Source organism: Drosophila ficusphila, unplaced genomic scaffold, assembly GCF_018152265.1.
Source record: "Drosophila ficusphila isolate 14025-0441.05 unplaced genomic scaffold, ASM1815226v1 contig_198, whole genome shotgun sequence".
In the NCBI taxonomy this organism is placed as follows: Eukaryota; Metazoa; Arthropoda; class Insecta; order Diptera; family Drosophilidae; genus Drosophila; species Drosophila ficusphila.
Genome location: NW_025064092.1, coordinates 9,962,964 through 9,981,791, shown reverse-complemented (window position 1 = coordinate 9,981,791; position 18,828 = coordinate 9,962,964). Strand labels below are relative to the sequence as shown.

Genomic DNA, 18,828 nt, shown 5'->3' with positions numbered 1-18,828 from the left:
TTCACCTTTAAGAAGTTATAAGCTTATGTTGAACTATTTTTCAATTAAAAAAAAAGCAATCTAGAACTAAAGGGTGTCTGGAAGTCGCAAACTCCCAAGACACTTGACCGGCTTCTTCCCTCCGACATTTTCGCCTTCTGCTGAATCGCGTGCTTTACAACGAACCCCAATAAATGCCACTCCCAATATATTTCAATACCGCTCGTATCAAATTTTATGCGTGATGTTTATATCTCATCGCTTTTTTTCAGTAATTTTATTCTCGATTTTCGATGTTGCTCCCTTGTTCTTTCGATACCGACTATTTATGCATAATTAAAATTAATGAACATATTAAGGCAGCCTGTGGGGAAGGGGGTCGGGGGCCAAAAGGGAAGGCCAACAATGGGAAATGGTGACCATTGTTTCGCCCGCAGGTAATCGAAGAAGTTGGCGCGCGTTTTAAATTACCTGAAACAAAAAGAAGAACACAGATACAAAAAAGTGAGGCGAAAATTGTGACGCAAATAAAAGCGTCCGAAACTAACAAAGAATGGGGAAAAGAAGCTCTGTTAAGTCAACCTCACCCAATTTGAAAGCCAAGGACCAAAGGTCCAAAGTCCCTAAAAAGTATGCTTTCAATCGAAACTTTATCAATGTTATTATTATTGCTCGACCCTTTGATCGTCTGATTGTATATTTCATATTTTCAATTAAAACCCCTCGGCAATCCTCGGCAAATGTTGCCCACTCCAAAAACCCCAAATCCAATTTGTTGACGAGATCACTGTGCTCAGAAAGCCAAAGGAAACCAAGAGGAAAATTGAAAAGACAGCCAAATGTGGGCCAATTTGGATGCCACCCGGCTAGTGGCAAAATGAAAATGGAAAACGAATAGGAAAAGCGGCGACTATTGTGGCCGATTGCCAACCAAGGAAAAACAAAAACAAAAACAAAAACAAAAGCAACACCAGCACATGATCAAACATTACCGCGAGTGAAAGAGAAGGAGCCACAAGGTGTGCTGCCTTCATTTTTTCTAATATTTTTTTTTTTTTTTTATATAGTATATGTATTTTTGTTTTTGTCTGCCTGGGCGTTTTTGTCGTGCGAAAAAAGATATAATAATTTTTTTTTTTTTCGTTTGCCCCAAATGCGAGAGTCTTGCATTTCCTGTTTGCTGCCAAATTAGCTGATATTTTCCCGTTGATGAATTTCATATTAATTTGCGCAATTTGCCAGAGTTTGTGTGGTTGTGTAGGCAGAAAAGCTTAAGAGACTCATTAGTCCGAAGAAATGGCGACGGGGAAACTAAACGGGTGGCTAAACGACGGTGAAAATGCAGGGAAATTTAATCTTTGACCATTAGGGCGCCCACATGTTACTCGGCTCTGATGAAAAGCAGGTCTAAAAGCGACCATAGTGAATGGAAAATATTACACTGACTGCAGTAAATGGACAACAAAATAAGTTGGATATTTTTATAGGGAATAAGAAGTACCCAGAGAAAACCCTTGCATTAGTAGTTTTGTTTTTTCATTATCGAGTCTGATTCTTGTTCCTAAATGTTTGAATTTCAATACACGCCACTGACACACCGGTGATTGAGAGTTTTCTGTCACTGTACCCGAGGAAGAGGGCTAGTAAAAAAGAGGGCCAGATCGTTTGGTTAGCTCGGCGGAGGCCGGCATTTTAGCTTAGCTGCAGGGCGACATGGAAATAGAGATGGAAAAGCCCCGAAAAACAAAAATATCTTAATGACGGGGCAGGAATTTCCCGAGGGGCGTGGGACAGCTGACGAATGTTTATGATAAATGGCTCGACAAGCTTGTTAGGTGGAAAACCAACCCAAAGACCAAAAGCGAGAAGGAAGCGGCGGTGAGTTCCCCGTCCCAAAATGCAGACAGAGCAGAATTGCGCAAAAGCCAAGAAACGAAACGCAAATTGAAATTCCAAGATCAGAATCGAGAGAAACCAGAAGAGAGACAACAAATTATGGCAACGCACCATCACCATCACAATCGGGGAAACAAAAGCAAAGAGTGAGACGGCGCAAAAAATTTAATGCAATGAAAATCAAATAAATTGCAATGAAAAAGCCAGGCCCCAGCAACAAAAACAACAATGACAAAGATAGCAATCGCTGAACATGGTGGGCCATAAAAAAAAAAAAAACCAAAAAACAGAAGAAAACAACGAGGGCAGCCCAAGACAAGTATTTGAAAAATTTATAATAGGCATGCAAATGATGGAGATTGCGGGATTTCGGGGGGCAATCGAAAATGGATAAGACTTGCCATGAGCCAAAAGAGTTGCAAACGGAAAGCAAGGAATGCTGCTCACCGGCAGACTGAATGAGAGAGAGAGACAGAGAGAGAGAGAGAGAGAGATCGCAAATTGAACGATATTCAAAACTGGACTCGAGCCACCCATCCAAACCCCTCGAAAGCCCCCCGAAAGTTCTCCAATCGCCAATCCGAGTGGCAGGACCCCGACTTCCCCCTTAAATCAGGCAACGCATAAATTTTGAAGCCTGCTTTGCAAGCGTGCTTCAAAGCATGATACCCTTTTTGGCTAAGAGTTATTCAAAAAATTTTAAATAATAATAATATAATATATATGTATATATAATAATAATATTTAATATTGATTAAATTGTGCATGCAAAAGATCACACATGCAAAATACTGTTTCAATAGTTCCTGGGTCTGAAAATTTCATAATTGATTAAAACGTATAAGTTTATTTCTTAATACTAAAAAACTTAATACTTTTAGGAATACTTTACAACGTATATATTTTTTTGTAGGGTATCAAACTATTTGCCACCCAAATGAAATACGCTTCCTTTGTGACTGCCGTTTCTTATTTTTATATGAGTCTCTTTTTCTGCATTTTGCATTTGGCAGAATGTGGCGCGTATTGCTGTGAAATGTGAATGTGGACGTAAATTTAAATGGGAATGTGGATGTCGATGTCGATGGCTTTCACCCGTGGAATGCGAGCAGCGGGAAAATTGGCTCAAATGTCGTTTGCTGCAGGGCGGCTAATAATAATAACAAGAAATGTGCAAAAGGGAAAAAAGAAGGCGGCCGGAGAAATTGCACATTAATTATGGCAAAAGTAAGAGGCGGCGGCAGTTGCACATCTGAGAGTCTGGGAGGCACTCGAAATCGGCGGTGTCGAGTAGAAAAGCTTTCCTGTCACTTATTTTGTTGCCGTTGCACCTATTTCTAATTTTCTTACCGCCAAAGCGTCGCCAAAGGTGATTCATCAGCAGCCGCCACTTTAGCAACATGCGACTGCATCTCGAGCAACAAAAATGCTTTGATTATAAACTAAAATTTACCTAAGTTCGAACGCAAAGAAGCCAAAATTTATCTTTCACGACTCAAACTCGATTATATTTGCTGTCATTATCGCCTCATGATGACTGACAAGCGCCATTAAAGTTATGAAATTATGAAATTAGTAATGAAGAAACCGGGGGATCGCCACCTGAAGACCCCCAATATATCTGCAAATGGCATTCCAAGTTTATTCCTCTGTTTTGTGTCAGTTTTCGTCGTTAATTTCTCACTTGGCTTTTAGAAAATGGGAAAATATTTATGAAAAATGACAACTGTCACTCACCAATACCAATACACACAATACACACACACAAATCTCGCTTTTTGGGGTGGCGCTCGTTTTATTTTTATTATTGTTCTCCTTTACATATTTCTGTTGCTTACTTTTTTTTTGTTTTATTTCTTAGGAGCCCTGTTCGACTTGGCGACTTTTCAAAAATTCTACAAAAATTATGGCCCAACAACTGTGTATGTGGGTGGGTGGGCGAACTTCCAGAGAAAAGTCGGGGAATCGCATAAATTAATTAAAAGTATCGGATGGAAATCGAAAGACCTCACCGCCTCTCGCGCTCTTTTCATTATTATTTATGTGCTTTTTGGCATAATTTTTAGCCACTAGCTTGGAAATTTGTATTTTCGGGATATTTATGACATTTGTTCGTTTGGGAATTTCTGTGTTCCCAGTCGCAGTCTTAGTTTTATGTCTTTTTAAATGGACCCACAAACACTAAAGGGGAGTTTTCAATTTGGCCCCAGGTACAAGGGGTGTTATCAGTAGCAGCAATAGGTTTTATGGTTTAGGGATCTAATTGGTCGACGGCTTAGCCGAGGAATTATGAAACATAATTCTGAAAATTTAATTTAATAAATAAATGAATGATTTGAATACTGGAAGTGACCACTATAGTCTTGGATTTTGAGTTCACGAGAATACATAATTCCCAATGTTCTTGAGTTTTCCCGATCTATTCTCGAGTTATTCATACGCACGTGTCAGCTCTTTTTTACCCATCCGCTCTCCCAGTTCTGGGGTTTATTTATAGGCTTCGCATTTATTTGCCTGTCGCTGAGCTTTTTTGTGCCACTTTAGGCCTCAATTATTTTGAGATCCATTAAAAGTGTCGTCTATTTTGAATATTTATGTATGTATAAACCTAACACTTTGATTCGTTTTCTGTTCTATTTACAGTCGACGGCAGCAGAATGCATCTCTAAAGAGGCAAAGCTGACTGGAAAAAGACAGGGATACTGCAGAGAAAGAGACGGAACAGAAGGATCGGATCAGCGAGTGACAAAGAGTACAAAAGGTAACTAAACTGCTAATCTTAATCCTGCATGCGGCATGCGGCACCCACGCAACTTGAGAGGAGAATACAAAATATGACCGCGTCCCCAGTTTCCCCCGATCCACAAGCTTTAGTTTGTGGGCGTAAGGCTTCGATTCCGCACCCATATAGCCATATAACCATAACCCTGACAACAGTTCTGAACCAAAAAACTGACTTTCGGCTTCGGCTCCTAGCCCATACAAATCGTTTTTGGGCCCACGCACTCCCCGAAGAATATATATTGAGTCCATAAGGAGGAAAGGGGTTGTTGGGCCGCCTCCTCCTCCGACCCGACTCCATTCCAACCCATGCCATTCTTTGCCATACCAAGCCAAACCATTTCATTTCAATTCAAGCCAGAATTGCAACAGAAACAGAAAACAGGTGGGGCAAAGTCATCCAGCTTCTTCATCATCGGGATCATTACGATCTCGAAGATCATCATGGGTTACTTACTGGATCATCGTCAGCATGATGATCATCCTTCTTATAGCTGCAGTAGAAAATCCTGTTGGCTGTCGGTGGAATGCAGATTTCGAACTCGTTTACATGCGAGTTTCTTCACCTTCTGCGCCACCGCCCTGGCGCTTAACCTGCCCTCCGAGCACTGAGAGAAAAATATACAAGAAACTATTGAATGCTAGCTTGGGTATCTGTATGTAGGTATTTTCTCCAACAAGAAATAATTTTATTCGAAATTCTTTTGGTTCTGTGGCAGCCTTTTCGAACTAGAAGTAGAAGCCCCACGTTGGGCGCCACTTGCTTGTGTCAAAGGCGGCCTCGGTGGCCCCAATTTGGGCGCCAGAGCGCTCCTGTTGTTTCCCCGACTCTTCTTCCCGGTGTGTGTGTGTATGGGTATGGGCTTGGGTGGAAATTGGTGTACATGTGTGTGGGGCCTGGCATCTTGTTTTTGGGCTCCGGTTCCGGTCGCGCTCGAAAGAAGATTTCAGCTGCTTCTGCCTCTCCGGCTGGCAAAACAGGTTCCATTGCTGAAGAATTTTCGCCGATATCTTCCGTCTGGGCTTGTGTATGCATACAGTGAAGACCCGCCGCAGTGAACAACACAGAGTTCCTAAAGAGAATGACCATTGCAAAAAGGGGCCTTAAATTGTATTACTGTCATGACATGTGCTTTTAATAAGCTTTAGTAATAATACGGCCATATCTTCATCTGCAGGGCGTAGTTTCAAACTCACCCAAGATAATTCCACGTTAATTATGCGTTGTACTTACCATCGTGAAGACGACTTTTAGAGATGACACGGCAAAAAGCTGCCGTTCCAAATAAGTAGACCATAATTTTCTCTTGCGGAATTTAATGACCCTCGATGGTCCGCCTTATTCATCTGCCACTGTGATTGGGGGTTTTGTCGTTCGTGATTTTTCTATTGCTCCTTTTCTGCCAGCAACTGTTGCTCGCTGATGATCGCACTGATGATGATGAACTGGCTCTCAGGTTTTATTGAACCCAATGTATCGGCGACCGCAGAACAACGACAACTTGTAGCAGGTGTTAGTGTTTTACAAGCTGTTAACTGCCGCTGCTAATGGCCAAAAGCAGTACGGGATCAAGGGGATTCGGGAATGGAGAAGGGGTAGCTCTTATGACAACAACTAACAACTAACAGCAACAGCAACACCAACAGCAACAGCAACTCATATGGATTCAACCACCATTGTGAATGTGGATTTTGCTTTGTTACGCCTCGCACTTATTTAATGAACTTACACACGGTCCGTGGTCTACACTCCAGAGGCCTGAGATCTCAGACCTGGGACCCTCTTCCAAGATGCGGAGACCCTCCACTCTTCCGCTATTCAATTCAATTGTCTCAAACACTGGGCGCCACGCCCAGGCCATCGTTGAATGGGTTTTCTAACAGTTTTATGCTAATTTCTGACAGGCAAACAACGGCCACTAAGACGTACACAACGAAAAAAAAAACATTGGTATTCAGAATTTCTCAAGTTACAAAGGCAAGTTAGAAGGCAAAAGACTTAATCAAGATTACTGGTTCTTATAGAACACTGAAGTCTGTTCTATGACTTTATTTTCAAAATAGCAAAGGTATGGCTTACAAAAATAATGTGAAAGACTATATACTTTGAATTGAAAATCGTAATCACCATGGTATAAATTAATTATTTAAGCAAGGGGCCATTCAAACTTTTTTCTCGGTGTATCTCTGGTGATAGTTTCACGACGGAGATGACGTCGCCTAACATATTTATTTGCTATTAATTAATGCCTTTAAATTTGGCATCCCGCTTTGATTAATAACCCTTCTTAGTCGTGCCGCGTGATGTCCGTGAATAGATCGGCAAATGAGTCAACAAAAGGAGACTGTCGTTGTCCGTGGCTAATCAAATTAACTTCTGGCCCGAAAACAAACAACCAATTAATTGTGCTGCCAACAGCTGCAACAACAGCAGCAACAACAGCAGCAACAGCAACAACAGCAACATTGCCAGCTGACAGCGGCAACAACCATAAACAGCTACCCAAGATCATTGGCCATATTTAGTTAGACGGTGAATAATGCTCGGCAGCAACATCTGCTTGCAACAACTATGTAGCTACTAGCAATTGTTGCTTTTGGCAACTTGCAACCTGCAACTGAAAATCTGCAACTGAAAACCAGCAACATGTTGCTGCCGCTTCTACTACTTGAGGCTGTTTAAACACAGTGTTTGTTGTGACCAGAAACAATCGCTTAATTGTGCAAACACATGTGCTTTGCCTTGCAATTTTCACCACAATAACAACAAGGCCCAGCAGCAACATGTTGCCCGTTAACAGCCAGCTAATAGGTGTTTATTGCTAGTTGCAATTCTGTTGCCAACGCAAATTGCATGTTGTCAATGAATGGCAATCAATGTTTGAATATAGTTTAAAATAGTCAACCACAGCAGCAACTTCTGTTTAGATGGGCAACAATAGTTGCCTTGTTAAGGCTCAGCAGCTAAAATTAAATAGCTAGAGCAATTTTCCCAACAATGGTTGACAGTTTACAGTGGGAGCTACTTTTTCAAGATCGGGTGGTTAAGTAAACAGGGAAATAGTTTTCCCAATGCTTATAAGTGGCCTACAGAAACTTAGTACTTGTATGTCAAAGTCAGTAAACATACGAAACAACAAAAGTACGTTGCTGTGTAACATCAGCTTAATACTCTTCAAATTAGCAGCAATTGGATGTGGCAATTATAGGCATCGGATAAAAAGAATCTAAACTGATGTATTTATGACTATAGCTCGGATAGTCATGCAAATGCAGGTTTAATATTTCATTCATCAAAATTGAAAATGATTTAGCTGTGACATATGAAAATCATTCTGATACGAATAACAACAAAAAACTGAATGTGGTACTTAATTAGTTATAAGATTAATCCGTGGAATTTAAAGTAATTTGACTTGCAAGTTGTTTATTTTCATCAGCACTGGGTACATTTATGAGTACAATGTACTCTCAATGACTAATAAAAATAAACGCTTTATTATATTCTTATTAAATTCTTAAAGTTCTAAAGTCAATCAAAGTTATCAGTTGTTTCAAAATTGGTCGGAATGATTAGAAAAGAATCTAGCGGTAAATATATATTGCTTATGAAAGCCGAATTTCCCAAAGTATTTCGGTCTGATGGGTCAGTTTTATTTTGTACGTATTGTGAAACAGTTCAAGGAAAAAATATTCCAAGTAAAACAGCATATTGCATCCTTGAAAAGCCGATCAGGGAAGCCAATCCTTATTATCGGATCTTAAACCAAAACCAGGACCAAATTTGTCGGAGTTCAAGGTAGATCTGTGCGAAACTTTAGTTTTGAAATAAAAAATCCCTTTTCCAACGTATTTTGAATATTTTTAGCATGATTCTTTCATATCTTTTTGTATTTGCAAATGCTTATTCTTGAGCATATTTTGGCCGAAATTGTGCACAGGAAAAAACAAAGATAGTACCTTTCGATCATTTCTATCATCGAATGCGTGTCCTATAATATCAGATATTGTTTCTGTGTGGCTCAATGCGGAGCATCTGTTCGGAATTCTCCTTTCTGCTTTTTTTTTTGCACTCTTCCACTTTTTTTATAGATTCTTGCAGAGCTCCCCATTCATTTCCTCTGCTTCAGTTTGCAGTCTTTGTGGGTTTTTTCAGACTGTGTTGCTGTTGGCCCAGGAATGCGCATTAATTTTCAGCACACACCAGCAACAAGTGGATGCGGATTGCTGAAGGGGCAGGCTAAGAAACCTGCGTCAATTTCGCGCTTTACTTTTGTTGTCAGATGTTTTAAATCAGCGTCGAGCTGGTTTTCGACTCTTGCAGTTGCTGTTGCTGTTGCTGTTGTATTGCTCGTGTGTAGGCAGTCCGGTTTGCTCCTTCGGTTAACAAGTGGCCACCACCAGCAGCAACATCTGCAACAGCAACATCAGGAGCAGCAGCAGCAGCAGCAGCAGCAGCAGCAGCAACAGCAACAGCAACAGCAACATCGGCAGCTGCACGCGCCTTTGGACCAATAATGACTATCAAATGGGAGCCGCTTTACGATTTATGTGCGTCAGGAGTTTCGCTGCAGGGATTTTTGCACAGAAAAAAATTTAATATGACTGATGATCAGTATCAAAACTGTTTATTGAAAAAATCGAGGATGGTCTATTTCGACTATTCTTAGGAAACAATACAATACAAAGGCCTAAGGACTTTTAATCAAAAAGATATGTAATTGATAATTCACTGTTATCGGTATGTTTTTTTATCTGTGCCGATTTGAGGAGTCAGGGGGCAGGAGAAGGAGTAACCAGGGGGGCAGGACCGAGGTGGATGCCTAACGACTGGGCGGCCGTTTTCCTGGAATTCCGCGCGCGCTTTTGTGTTGTGGCATCATTTAAATTTCAAATCGAGAGCCTCCAAACTGTCGCAGGTCAGACGCTCGTCCAACTCGTTCTGGATCCCCAGTCTCCTTCTTTCCTGCCCCCCTTTATATATATTTTTTTGTTTTCTTTTTTTTTTTTTTTTTGAAACAGGGCCGGGCGGCTCATAATAATGACACGCCATTAACAATCTGGGCAGGGGACCAAGAGTCCTTGGTTCGACGGAGCTGGAGCTCCAGTTTAAATGGCACCTTGCCTGGCCCGGCTGCTTCCGTTGCCACGCCCCTTTCTGTGGCTGTTGTGGCGCAGTAGCATGAGCCTCGAAAGGAGCAGGTTGAAAGGCAGAGGTACAGTAGGGTCCAAGACACTGTCGCCGAGATCGCATTCCGCGCATGTCGAATGGTCGGAGACATCTCAAGAATTGAGATGCGGATGGGGATGGGGATGATGGAGTCATCCCACTGCGCCTGAAGGATGGATGCTTTGTATTCTGTATAATTCTAATAATTGTTGGGTTAAATTGTTAATAACTTCGCACATCCTCAAAGTTTAGATAACATTTTAACCTTTTTCTTGTAACTTTTTTTGTTATCGTTTTCAGGCCTGTACCTTTACTTTACCACTTTACTACCTTTGTAAAATGGCTGGGTTCCGACTTATTTTGGTTCTCCTACTGACCACCATTATTTGCAATATCCAAGCCAACGACGGTGCCTCCTCCTCCAGTTCAGCACCCGCCACCCTGGGCATCTTCTTCGAGAGAGCTCCGGAATCGGCGGTGGCGCCCAAAGGGGACGAAGTGGTCTTCGAGTGTGAACTGAACCTCAAGCCGGATCGCCTGGAGTGGCGATTCAGACGCAGCGGTTCCACGGAGCCCTATCGATATCTGAGACCCACGGCGGGATACAATGTGACGAGCGGCAGTGACGATCGCGCCTGGAGACTACGGATCTACGTGAGTGCCCAAACGGCGGGAGACTACCAGTGTGTGGCTTGGTATGGTCCCGGTGCCCTGGCCTCCACTCCCGCCCGCTTGGCCTTGGTCTCGATAGCTCTGGACGGTGGTGGTCAGGGATCGACGGGATCCCGGGGCTCCATTCGGTGGAGTGTGGCACCCAAGAACTGCCTTCTCATTCGCTGCGGCAGTGTGATATCCAATCCGCCGGCCATCTGGAGTTTCTACAGGAATGGCAAGAAGCTGCCGCAGTCGGAATTGCTTTCTGGGGCAGCTGGAGCTCTGGTCTTGGACACGGTGACGGCCAAGGACGCCGGCACCTACTCGTGTGTGGCCACAAATGCCATAACAGGCGACGAGCTGAGGCTTCCCCAAACCATCGAGTTGCGGGTGGATTACACCGACAGAACGCCTCCGTACTTCCTGCAGCGCCCACCCACCGAATACTCGGCTCGTCCCGGGGAGACAGTGGTGCTCGAGTGTCCGGGGGTCGGATCGCCGCGACCCACAGTCATCTGGAGCAGTCCCAACGTGGCTGAGATCTACAATAACAGGAGCAAAATCCTGCCCTACGGCCTGCAGATCACCGAAGTGAGGCCCGAGGATCAGGGATCCTACATCTGCATGCTGGACAACGGAATTGCGCCGGCCATCGATCACACCATCAAGCTGAGTGTCCTGCAACGTCCCACCATCTTGAGGGGACCCGCCTCCACCCTGACGAACGAAAGCAACCCCTTGCTATTGGATTGCTCCGCCACGGGGAACCCGCAGCCGGATATCTACTGGCTGATAAACGGGGAGGACGCCACCAAGGACCCAGAGGCCCAGGTGGACAACCGGAGTCTGCACCTGAGGCGAGTTCAAAAGCGACACGCCGGCGTGGTCCAGTGCTTCGCCAAGAACATTTTGGGCGAGGTAAGTGTCCAGCGATAAAAACCCCGGGTAGTCAATGCCAACCAAATCACAACCCGATTGCTTACAGACCAGCGAGGGCAACATGCTGCGCGTGAATCCCCTTGAGATCACTGGCGAGGATGACGAGCCACTCGGTGGAGTTCCCATGTGGCCAGTTCACGAATCGAATGGGGGAACTGGATCCTCGTCGACTCCCTCTGGCGGCTCCAAGAACAAGGGCGGCAGACGAAAGTACAAGGGTGAGTTCGAATCTTGGTTGCTTATACATTGCAAAAGTTTCAACAACTATCAAAAATATGAAATCAAGTAGAGTTCAGTTTATGTTCAGCCCTTAAATAGGTTTTCAATATCAAGTACTTGATATTTTATTTTGAATCTTTTGCTTTTACATAAAAAAAATCTGATAGTATTTTACAATTCGGGACACTGCCAATTTAACTTAGACATAATATGTAAAATGAATATATCTTCTTATATTAGGGAAAGAACAACACAAAAAACAAAGCTTAACGCATGTCACATATAACTTTACCGTATGTCCCATTTCTAAGAGAAACTTATCTTTTAAACCTCAGAAGTACCCCGATTTCGCCCAAGAAAACTCCACCATTTGTAAAGTTTTCCTCGTGGATTAGCTGGCCACGCCCACTGTATTTTGCTGTGTGTTCGTGTGTCTGTATAATTGATTGATTGCGATTTACAATTAGTGATGGCTTAGTCGGTAATTCTGGCCAGCGGTGGACTAAAGTCCCACCGGTGTCCCCCGCCCCGCGACAACTAGAAAAAAAAATAACCTAAAAAAATTTTAATTGGTGTGTGTGTGTGTGTGTGGAAAGTTGAAGCTTGGAAATGGGGATGTGGGATTCGGATTTGGATTCAGGATTGTGGATTCAGGTTAGCTGTAGATGGTAGTTTGTGGACCTAAGACTATAGAACTAAAAGTCCCCCGGGGTGAAGCGATCCAAGTAGGCGTCGTCCGCGTTTTCCTCGCCCTCGCCCTCGTCGGCATCGCTGATGTCCTCCAGATCTCATGAATTGGAGATCTTGCGCAGCTGCTCCTCCTCCTTCTGCAGAATGCGTATCTTCATCTTGAGCTCCTCGACGCGCAGTCGATGCACCTCCCGCATGTACTTGAGCTCATCCTGCGCCTTATTCAGCTCAATTCGCTTGGCCTCCGTGGACAGCTGCTGCTCCTTGACGCGCAGCTCGGCCTCTCGGATCTTAAAGTAGTTCATTCGCTCCTCGAAACTGTCCGCTGCGGCCGAGGACGAACTGTTGGCTCCGTTGCCTCCGCCTCCGCCCAAACTGGTGTTGTTGTTGCTCACGGAAGAGGCCGTCGAGGTGTTGACCGCTCCCGAGTTCCCAGAAGCCGATGAGGCTGTGGCCACGGGCACTGGAACCGCCGTGGGCACCGTCGTGGCCGCCGTCACCGTCGGCAGCGCGCTAAATGTGAACGTGGGCGTGGCGGCCGTCAGCTGCATCTTGACGGCCGCCGCCGCTGCCTGTTGTTGCTGCTGGACGGCAACGGCAGCCTGGTGTTGTTGTTGCTGCTGGTGATGCACTTGGACGGCGGCGGCCAGCTGCTGCTGCTGAGCGGCCACCAACTGCTGCTGGGCCAGCTGCTGGGCCTGCGCCTGCGCCTGAGCCTGGGCTTGAGCTTGGGCCTGCGCCTGAGCTTGAGCCTGCGCCTGGGCGTGCGCTTGGGCCTGCTGCTGCTGCGCCTGATACTGCGCCAAGGTGATCTGCTGCGGCTTGATCTCGCTGATGATCTGCTGGTTGTAGCCGCCGGCGGTGATGGTGGCCATCGGATGCTGCTGCGCCTGGGAGGGTATGGTGTGTATCTGGGTGGCTGCAAAGCGAACGGGAGTTACGCTAGGTGAAAGATGTGCCTAAGTCTAGGCTTTGCACCTACCAGTAGCCTCTGCTGGATGCTTGATCTGCAGTATGATCTCCTCGCGGGGTCGCGTCGTCTTAAAGTGCAGCAGATCGGTCAGGTTCAGTTTCTCGGTGCTGATCTGATCCACGTTGATTTGGTGGGTGTTGATCATGGTGGCGTTCGCCGCTGCAACCGCCACTGCTGCGTTCACTTGTTGCATCTTCTGGATTTCGGCTGCGGCGGATTGCACCTGGGCTTGGGCTTGCGCCTGAGCCTGGGCCTCCTGTTGCTGCTGCTGCTGCTGCTCTATGGGATCCTCGTCGATCTCGCTCACATCGTTGGCATCCATCTCGATCTCGTCGAAGGTGTCCGCCTGGGGATTGTGCTCGGAAGCATCGGGACTGATTTGGTACTCCGGCTCCACCTTGACGCCATCGTGTGGCTGGTGGTGCTGCTGCTGTTGCTGCTGCTGTTGCTGTTGGGGCACCTGCGCCGATGCAACGGACACGGACACGGAGCTGATCTTGGCGCTGCCAGAGCTGAGATTGGAGGAGCTACCGTCCCTGTACGGGTACTGCTTGCGAAGTCTAAAAAGAGTTGGTTTTCGATGGTCAGTAATTTGATTGGGAAATTTGTGCTGCTGATTAAGTTATTTGGTATTTATTTCTTCATTTCATGGGTTTCAAAACATGCACTTATTAGTAATTAGTTTAGATTCAGAAATAAAACTTCAACTCAAACCCACTTTGTAGGAATGATAATAATGATTAAATTATAGAACACTTCCAAACAAGACACATATATCAGATATCTGAGCATCGTCACCTGGAGTTGAGCCAAAACTTCTGGATCTGCTTGATGTTTCTCATGGCGCTCACATTCGGATGCGAGTTGAAGTCCTTGACGATCTTGTCCCATGTTTCCCGGACGGAGTACTTGTTGCGCTGCTTCTTCCGGTGCTTAATGTCGATGACCTCCTCGTGCAAATGGAACAGGCCGTACAGGACATCCTTCTCCTCGGCGGTGAAACGCGGGGTGAGGGGCAACTGATTTTTGCGGACGCACTGCCCCCATTTGTGACAACCACAGTGGCGTTCGCCGTGGAACTTTGTCCGGGATTTCCGGCTCCTTCGGAGCCAGCCCCGCCACCTCCTCCACCCCCTGCCCCGCCCCCATCGCCTTGCGCCGACATTTGAGTTTGTTTTGAGTTTTTCACTTGAGTCTTTGCAGTTTCTCCCTCGCTCTTGCACTTATACACACAGCCCAACCTCACACACACTCACACAGACGCACAAGCGCGCGCGCCCGTGTGTTAGTGTGCGTCAGTGTGAGTCTTTTTTGTCGCCGTCTCACTCCCGCTTGCACTCGACATACGGCCACTAATCTTATATTGCACTTGATTCGCTAATATTAAATAAACAGTGTGTTGATCTTTATCCGATCAACGGCACGCAATCGAGTAGCCGCTCAAGAAATTCATCATTAACACGCACACATTTTCACTCGAATACAACAATTTTTTGGCTCAAGAAGCTAGAGCTGGTACTAAATCGATGTTTCTCTGATACTGCGGCATCGAACGGCATCGACGTTTCAACACCTCTGGAAATCGGATAATATATCGATGCTTAGCGTGACTATCGATTGTTGTGGATCTGGCAACACTAGCGATTAATTTAATTTCCGAGCAAGCACAGTTGAGGTGGAAAAAATAGAAATGATATTTAATATTTTATTTTTTGAGCTCTTATAATTTAAAGAACTTTTGCTCCACGCATGTCATATATGTCCCATATCATAATTACAATACAAAAAATTTAATACAAAACCCGAAATAAATTATATTCATAAATACGAATTATGATTAATATTTTGGCAAATGCTGTTTAGATTTGTTTTGCCATTTTCCAACACTACCTTTTATATTATTTGCGCACTTTTCAACAGAGTCTTTTATTTGTTTACCTGAAAAATAACTAAAGGCTTTCATAACGATGTTTAATTACAGCCAACTTGGTTCCTCCATCGAGACCCAACGTGACCAGGTTGTCAGACGAATCTGTAATGCTCCGCTGGAGTGTGCCCCAAAATTCGGGGTATCAAATCACCTTTTTCAAAGTGCAATACCGCCGGTTGGGAGACGGCAAAAACAGAAGGGAAAACTGGCAGACTACTAGCGAGAATATTCCTTTCGGAAACAGCTACGGATCCGGATCGGGAAGTAACCACTGGAGGCAGCGAAACCGGGATCGGGAGTACGAGATGGGCAATCCAGCCAAGAACTTCACTTCTTCCGTTACGGGACTGACTTCCGGAAAATACTATCGTTTTCGGATCGTGGCGGTATATTCGAATAATGATAACAAGGAGGGCAATACTTCGCTCAAGTTCTTCCTGCAAAATGGTACAGCAAAGTCGAACTTACCAGTGCCCGACCTCCGCGAGGTTGAGCCCTTTTCCGAGTCCGCAGTAATGCTCCATTGGTCGTTGGTTTCCTCGGGTCAAAACGAGAATATAGATGGTTATTATGCCTACTATAGACCCACGGACTCGGCTGCGGAATATCTGAAAGCCACCGTGGATGGTGGAAGGAGTCGAAGCTTCAAAGTCGACCTCCTTCGCCCGGGAACCGCCTATGAATTCAAATTGCAGTCCTTTAACTCGGATGCAGCCTCCGATTTTAGTGCTATACGCCAAGCCAGGACCAAAAGTAAGTTATTCCCGTCTTCCTCAGAATTGTTTATGCCTAACTATGCTTCCGTATGATGTAGAAACCAATGAGCAAACTGCTTCTCCATCGACTCCAGTGCCGGCCCATAAAACAGGGGATCAGCAGCATAATTCCATTTATCCAGTAATCGCAGGAGCAGCTGGCGGTGGTTTGCTACTCCTCATCGCTTCTGTGGTGGCGTGCATTTGTCTAAAAAGGCGGGAAAACACACAACCAGAGGGTAAGATATCCATTACAGTTTTCTAAAGAGCACCAATGTGTTTTTGGGTAAAAAACTAGTTTTATTTTAATTATGTGTCCTTTGTTAATATGTATCCTTTCTCTACAGACGAGAACAAACCGCAATTGGAGCACATCCAAGCTGATTTTGTGACTTCCGCCGTCTTGGGAGTGGGTGGCCACCACAAAAGTGGCGACGTAAGGCGCTTAAACGGAGTGATTCCCAGGATGAACATCACTCCCAATCCCTTGGCCCAGGAAGCGGCATCCGATAAGGTAAGCCATCCACTTTGGGACTAAATCTGAGCCCACTTTTCACACAGCTTCATCCAAAACTTTTCGCTGGTTGGTTGGTCAAAATTCAAATTATCATTATCACCCCTCCGAATGTGGTATCTCTGTCTCGCTTGCCCTCTCTCTTTGTCTTGCTGTCTCTGTCTCTTTCGCTTGGTTATTCTGCCAAAACTCTGCCAAATCTCGTCGAGATTCGCCCGCCAATTGAGCGTCCAATGTTCCAGAATCGCAACGTTATGGAGCTGCGTTTCCTGCCGCCGCTGGCGAACGGAAACGGAAATGCAAATGCAAATGGGAAAGGTAACGGTAACGGAAATGGCAACTGCATTGCTAGGGATCCGGAGCAGCAGCAGCACGAGGATGACGGCGAGGATGACAACGGATTGCCGGCACTCGCCTCGTCCTCCTGCGAAACATTAGAGGCCTGTGACGAGTCGCTTAAGCTGAATCTCCACCAGGAAGACGACCAGGAGCAGCAAAGTTCGGACAATCCTGTGTTGGAGGCGCCCAGCAAGCCGCTGCCACCGCTGCCAAAGAAACCAGCCAATAATGCTGGCCATGTAAGATAGCAGTTGAGGTGGAAAATAATAGCACAGGGTTTAAATTGCAATATTTATAGTAGTTTATGTGCCAAAATAATTAAGATTTTAGTTATCCCTGTGCTGTTGTTTTGCCCCAAGTGTAACCAGGAAAATCCAACCCCCAGCCGAGATTGTTTTGTTTACATTATCATTCATTCACTCATGAAGATACGAACATCACCCAAGTTGACCTTAACGATTAATGTCCTGTAAACTCCACAGACCAACTCTGGCCTGCATCAGAATGGCCTGCATCATGCGCAGCCGTATCATCCGCCTGGGACGCCCACATTGATTCACAAACGCTTGGACTACCACCAACAGCCGCCGCCGGTGCCTCCACATTCCGCGTATTACCAACAGGCACCCACCCACCAGCCTTCGCCGATAATGGAGCGAAGCATACGGGGTCACCAACAGCCAGCAGGAGCAGGCGGCGGCTACCATCTGGAGGAGGGCACACCAACGCCAACGAGAATTCCCTCTCTGAGGAGACAACGACGCACTTCGGGCGGCCAAGTGCACAACAGCCACAGCAATCTCAACTTGAATTTGAGCCATCACAACAACAACAACAACCTGCCGCCACACCACCAGCATCTGCACCATCATCCCGGACATCCGGGCGGACTGGTGGGCATACCCATTGTGCCAGGCAGTCCCAGGGTCCAGAGATCTCCCATGCCCAGCAGGGCGATGATCAAGAGGACACGAATGGGCAGTCACACGGACAACATCTCATCGGGCAGCCTGAACAGTATTGAGGTGTGATGAGGAGCAGGACTAGGAGGACTACTAGACCTATGCCACGAGCGAAAACAGTTCGTCGAAGTGGGACAGCTTAAATTAGATTTAAGGAGCACAACTTGACGAGTATCATTATGGTTATTCATAGAACAGGCCGGCAGAGCACCTAAAGCCACGCGAATATTAGAGTTTATGTCATCGGAATCACTAAATTTAGAAAAACAAACTAGGAAGTTTGCATTTAAAACTAGGTTTTTAAAATTGATAAGAGTTTGGCTAATTTCTACTAAAAAGGACCTTATATGTTTTGATATATTGAAGTACTTTGCGCTGGAACCAAAAATTGTATTGAATTCGTAGATGAAACAAACTTAATGAAGTTTGAGTTTGTAACCTAATTAAGTTTACTAAGAAAATTTGAACGAAATTATTTAAAGCTTAGTCGTTCAACGCTAATGCTACTTTATTTTGTGTCAGCTAAAAATAATCTGAAGTTAACTCTTATTTTTTTGTTACTGCCGGCCAGATAGTCAGTAGACTTATTAATTTGTATTTTTTTTACAGATTTAATTATTTAGCATATTGTTCTGTGCGTCCCCCTGGGGGCCAAATCGCACCTTGACTAAGCCTAGTAGAATAGTGTTATTTATTTATTTCAGTATAAGCGGAAACGACTCGATTTGATTAGTTCAATTAGAATAAGCATTCTCCTAAAGCATTCTCCTAAAAACCTAACTAACTTGTAAGGCAAATCAACTATCTAGCATATCGCAATACTTTTTGAAACGTGACTAATTATTATCACCTGATCGTATATCGTATGCACATGGCCCACAAGTAACGTAAAATCATCCTATACTATATTTAAGCTAGTAAACAATAGAATCTTAAACTTAAATATGCTAATTTTTGGATTAAAAACCTGAAATACAAAATGATGTCTGAAATGTTGTGTATTTTCAATGGAAACATCCCGCGCTGA

At 44.9% G+C, this 18,828-nt stretch overlaps 2 protein-coding genes across 5 annotated transcripts in view; one reads left to right on the top strand and one right to left on the bottom strand.

Annotated features, from left to right (window-relative positions):
• Positions 1 to 18,793, top strand: part of LOC108092821 (interference hedgehog) — a 29,181-nt gene extending 10,388 nt beyond the window's left edge. For 3 of the 4 annotated variants that reach the window (XM_017192624.2, XM_017192622.2, XM_017192623.2), the window contains exons 3-9: positions 4,519 to 4,636; positions 10,127 to 11,398; positions 11,466 to 11,637; positions 15,283 to 15,984; positions 16,046 to 16,225; positions 16,334 to 16,500; positions 17,322 to 18,793. In XM_017192624.2, coding sequence (XP_017048113.1) covers positions 10,166 to 11,398; positions 11,466 to 11,637; positions 15,283 to 15,984; positions 16,046 to 16,225; positions 16,334 to 16,500; positions 17,322 to 17,870 — 3,003 coding nt within the window. In that variant the 5' untranslated portion in view covers positions 4,519 to 4,636; positions 10,127 to 10,165 and the 3' untranslated portion in view covers positions 17,871 to 18,793. Of the gene's footprint in view, positions 1 to 4,518; positions 4,637 to 10,126; positions 11,399 to 11,465; positions 11,638 to 15,282; positions 15,985 to 16,045; positions 16,226 to 16,333; positions 16,501 to 16,742; positions 17,079 to 17,321 lie in introns of all 4 variants that reach the window. The other variant, XM_017192625.2, reaches the window with a different exon arrangement.
• LOC108092823 (regulatory protein zeste) lies at positions 12,012 to 14,849 on the bottom strand. Its single transcript, XM_017192626.2, is given in 4 exon segments — positions 12,012 to 13,247; positions 13,311 to 13,861; positions 14,100 to 14,331; positions 14,334 to 14,849. Coding segments are annotated over 4 exon segments (1,830 nt in total). The 5' UTR covers positions 14,467 to 14,849; the 3' UTR covers positions 12,012 to 12,333.
• Positions 18,794 to 18,828: the final 35 nt, after the last annotated feature.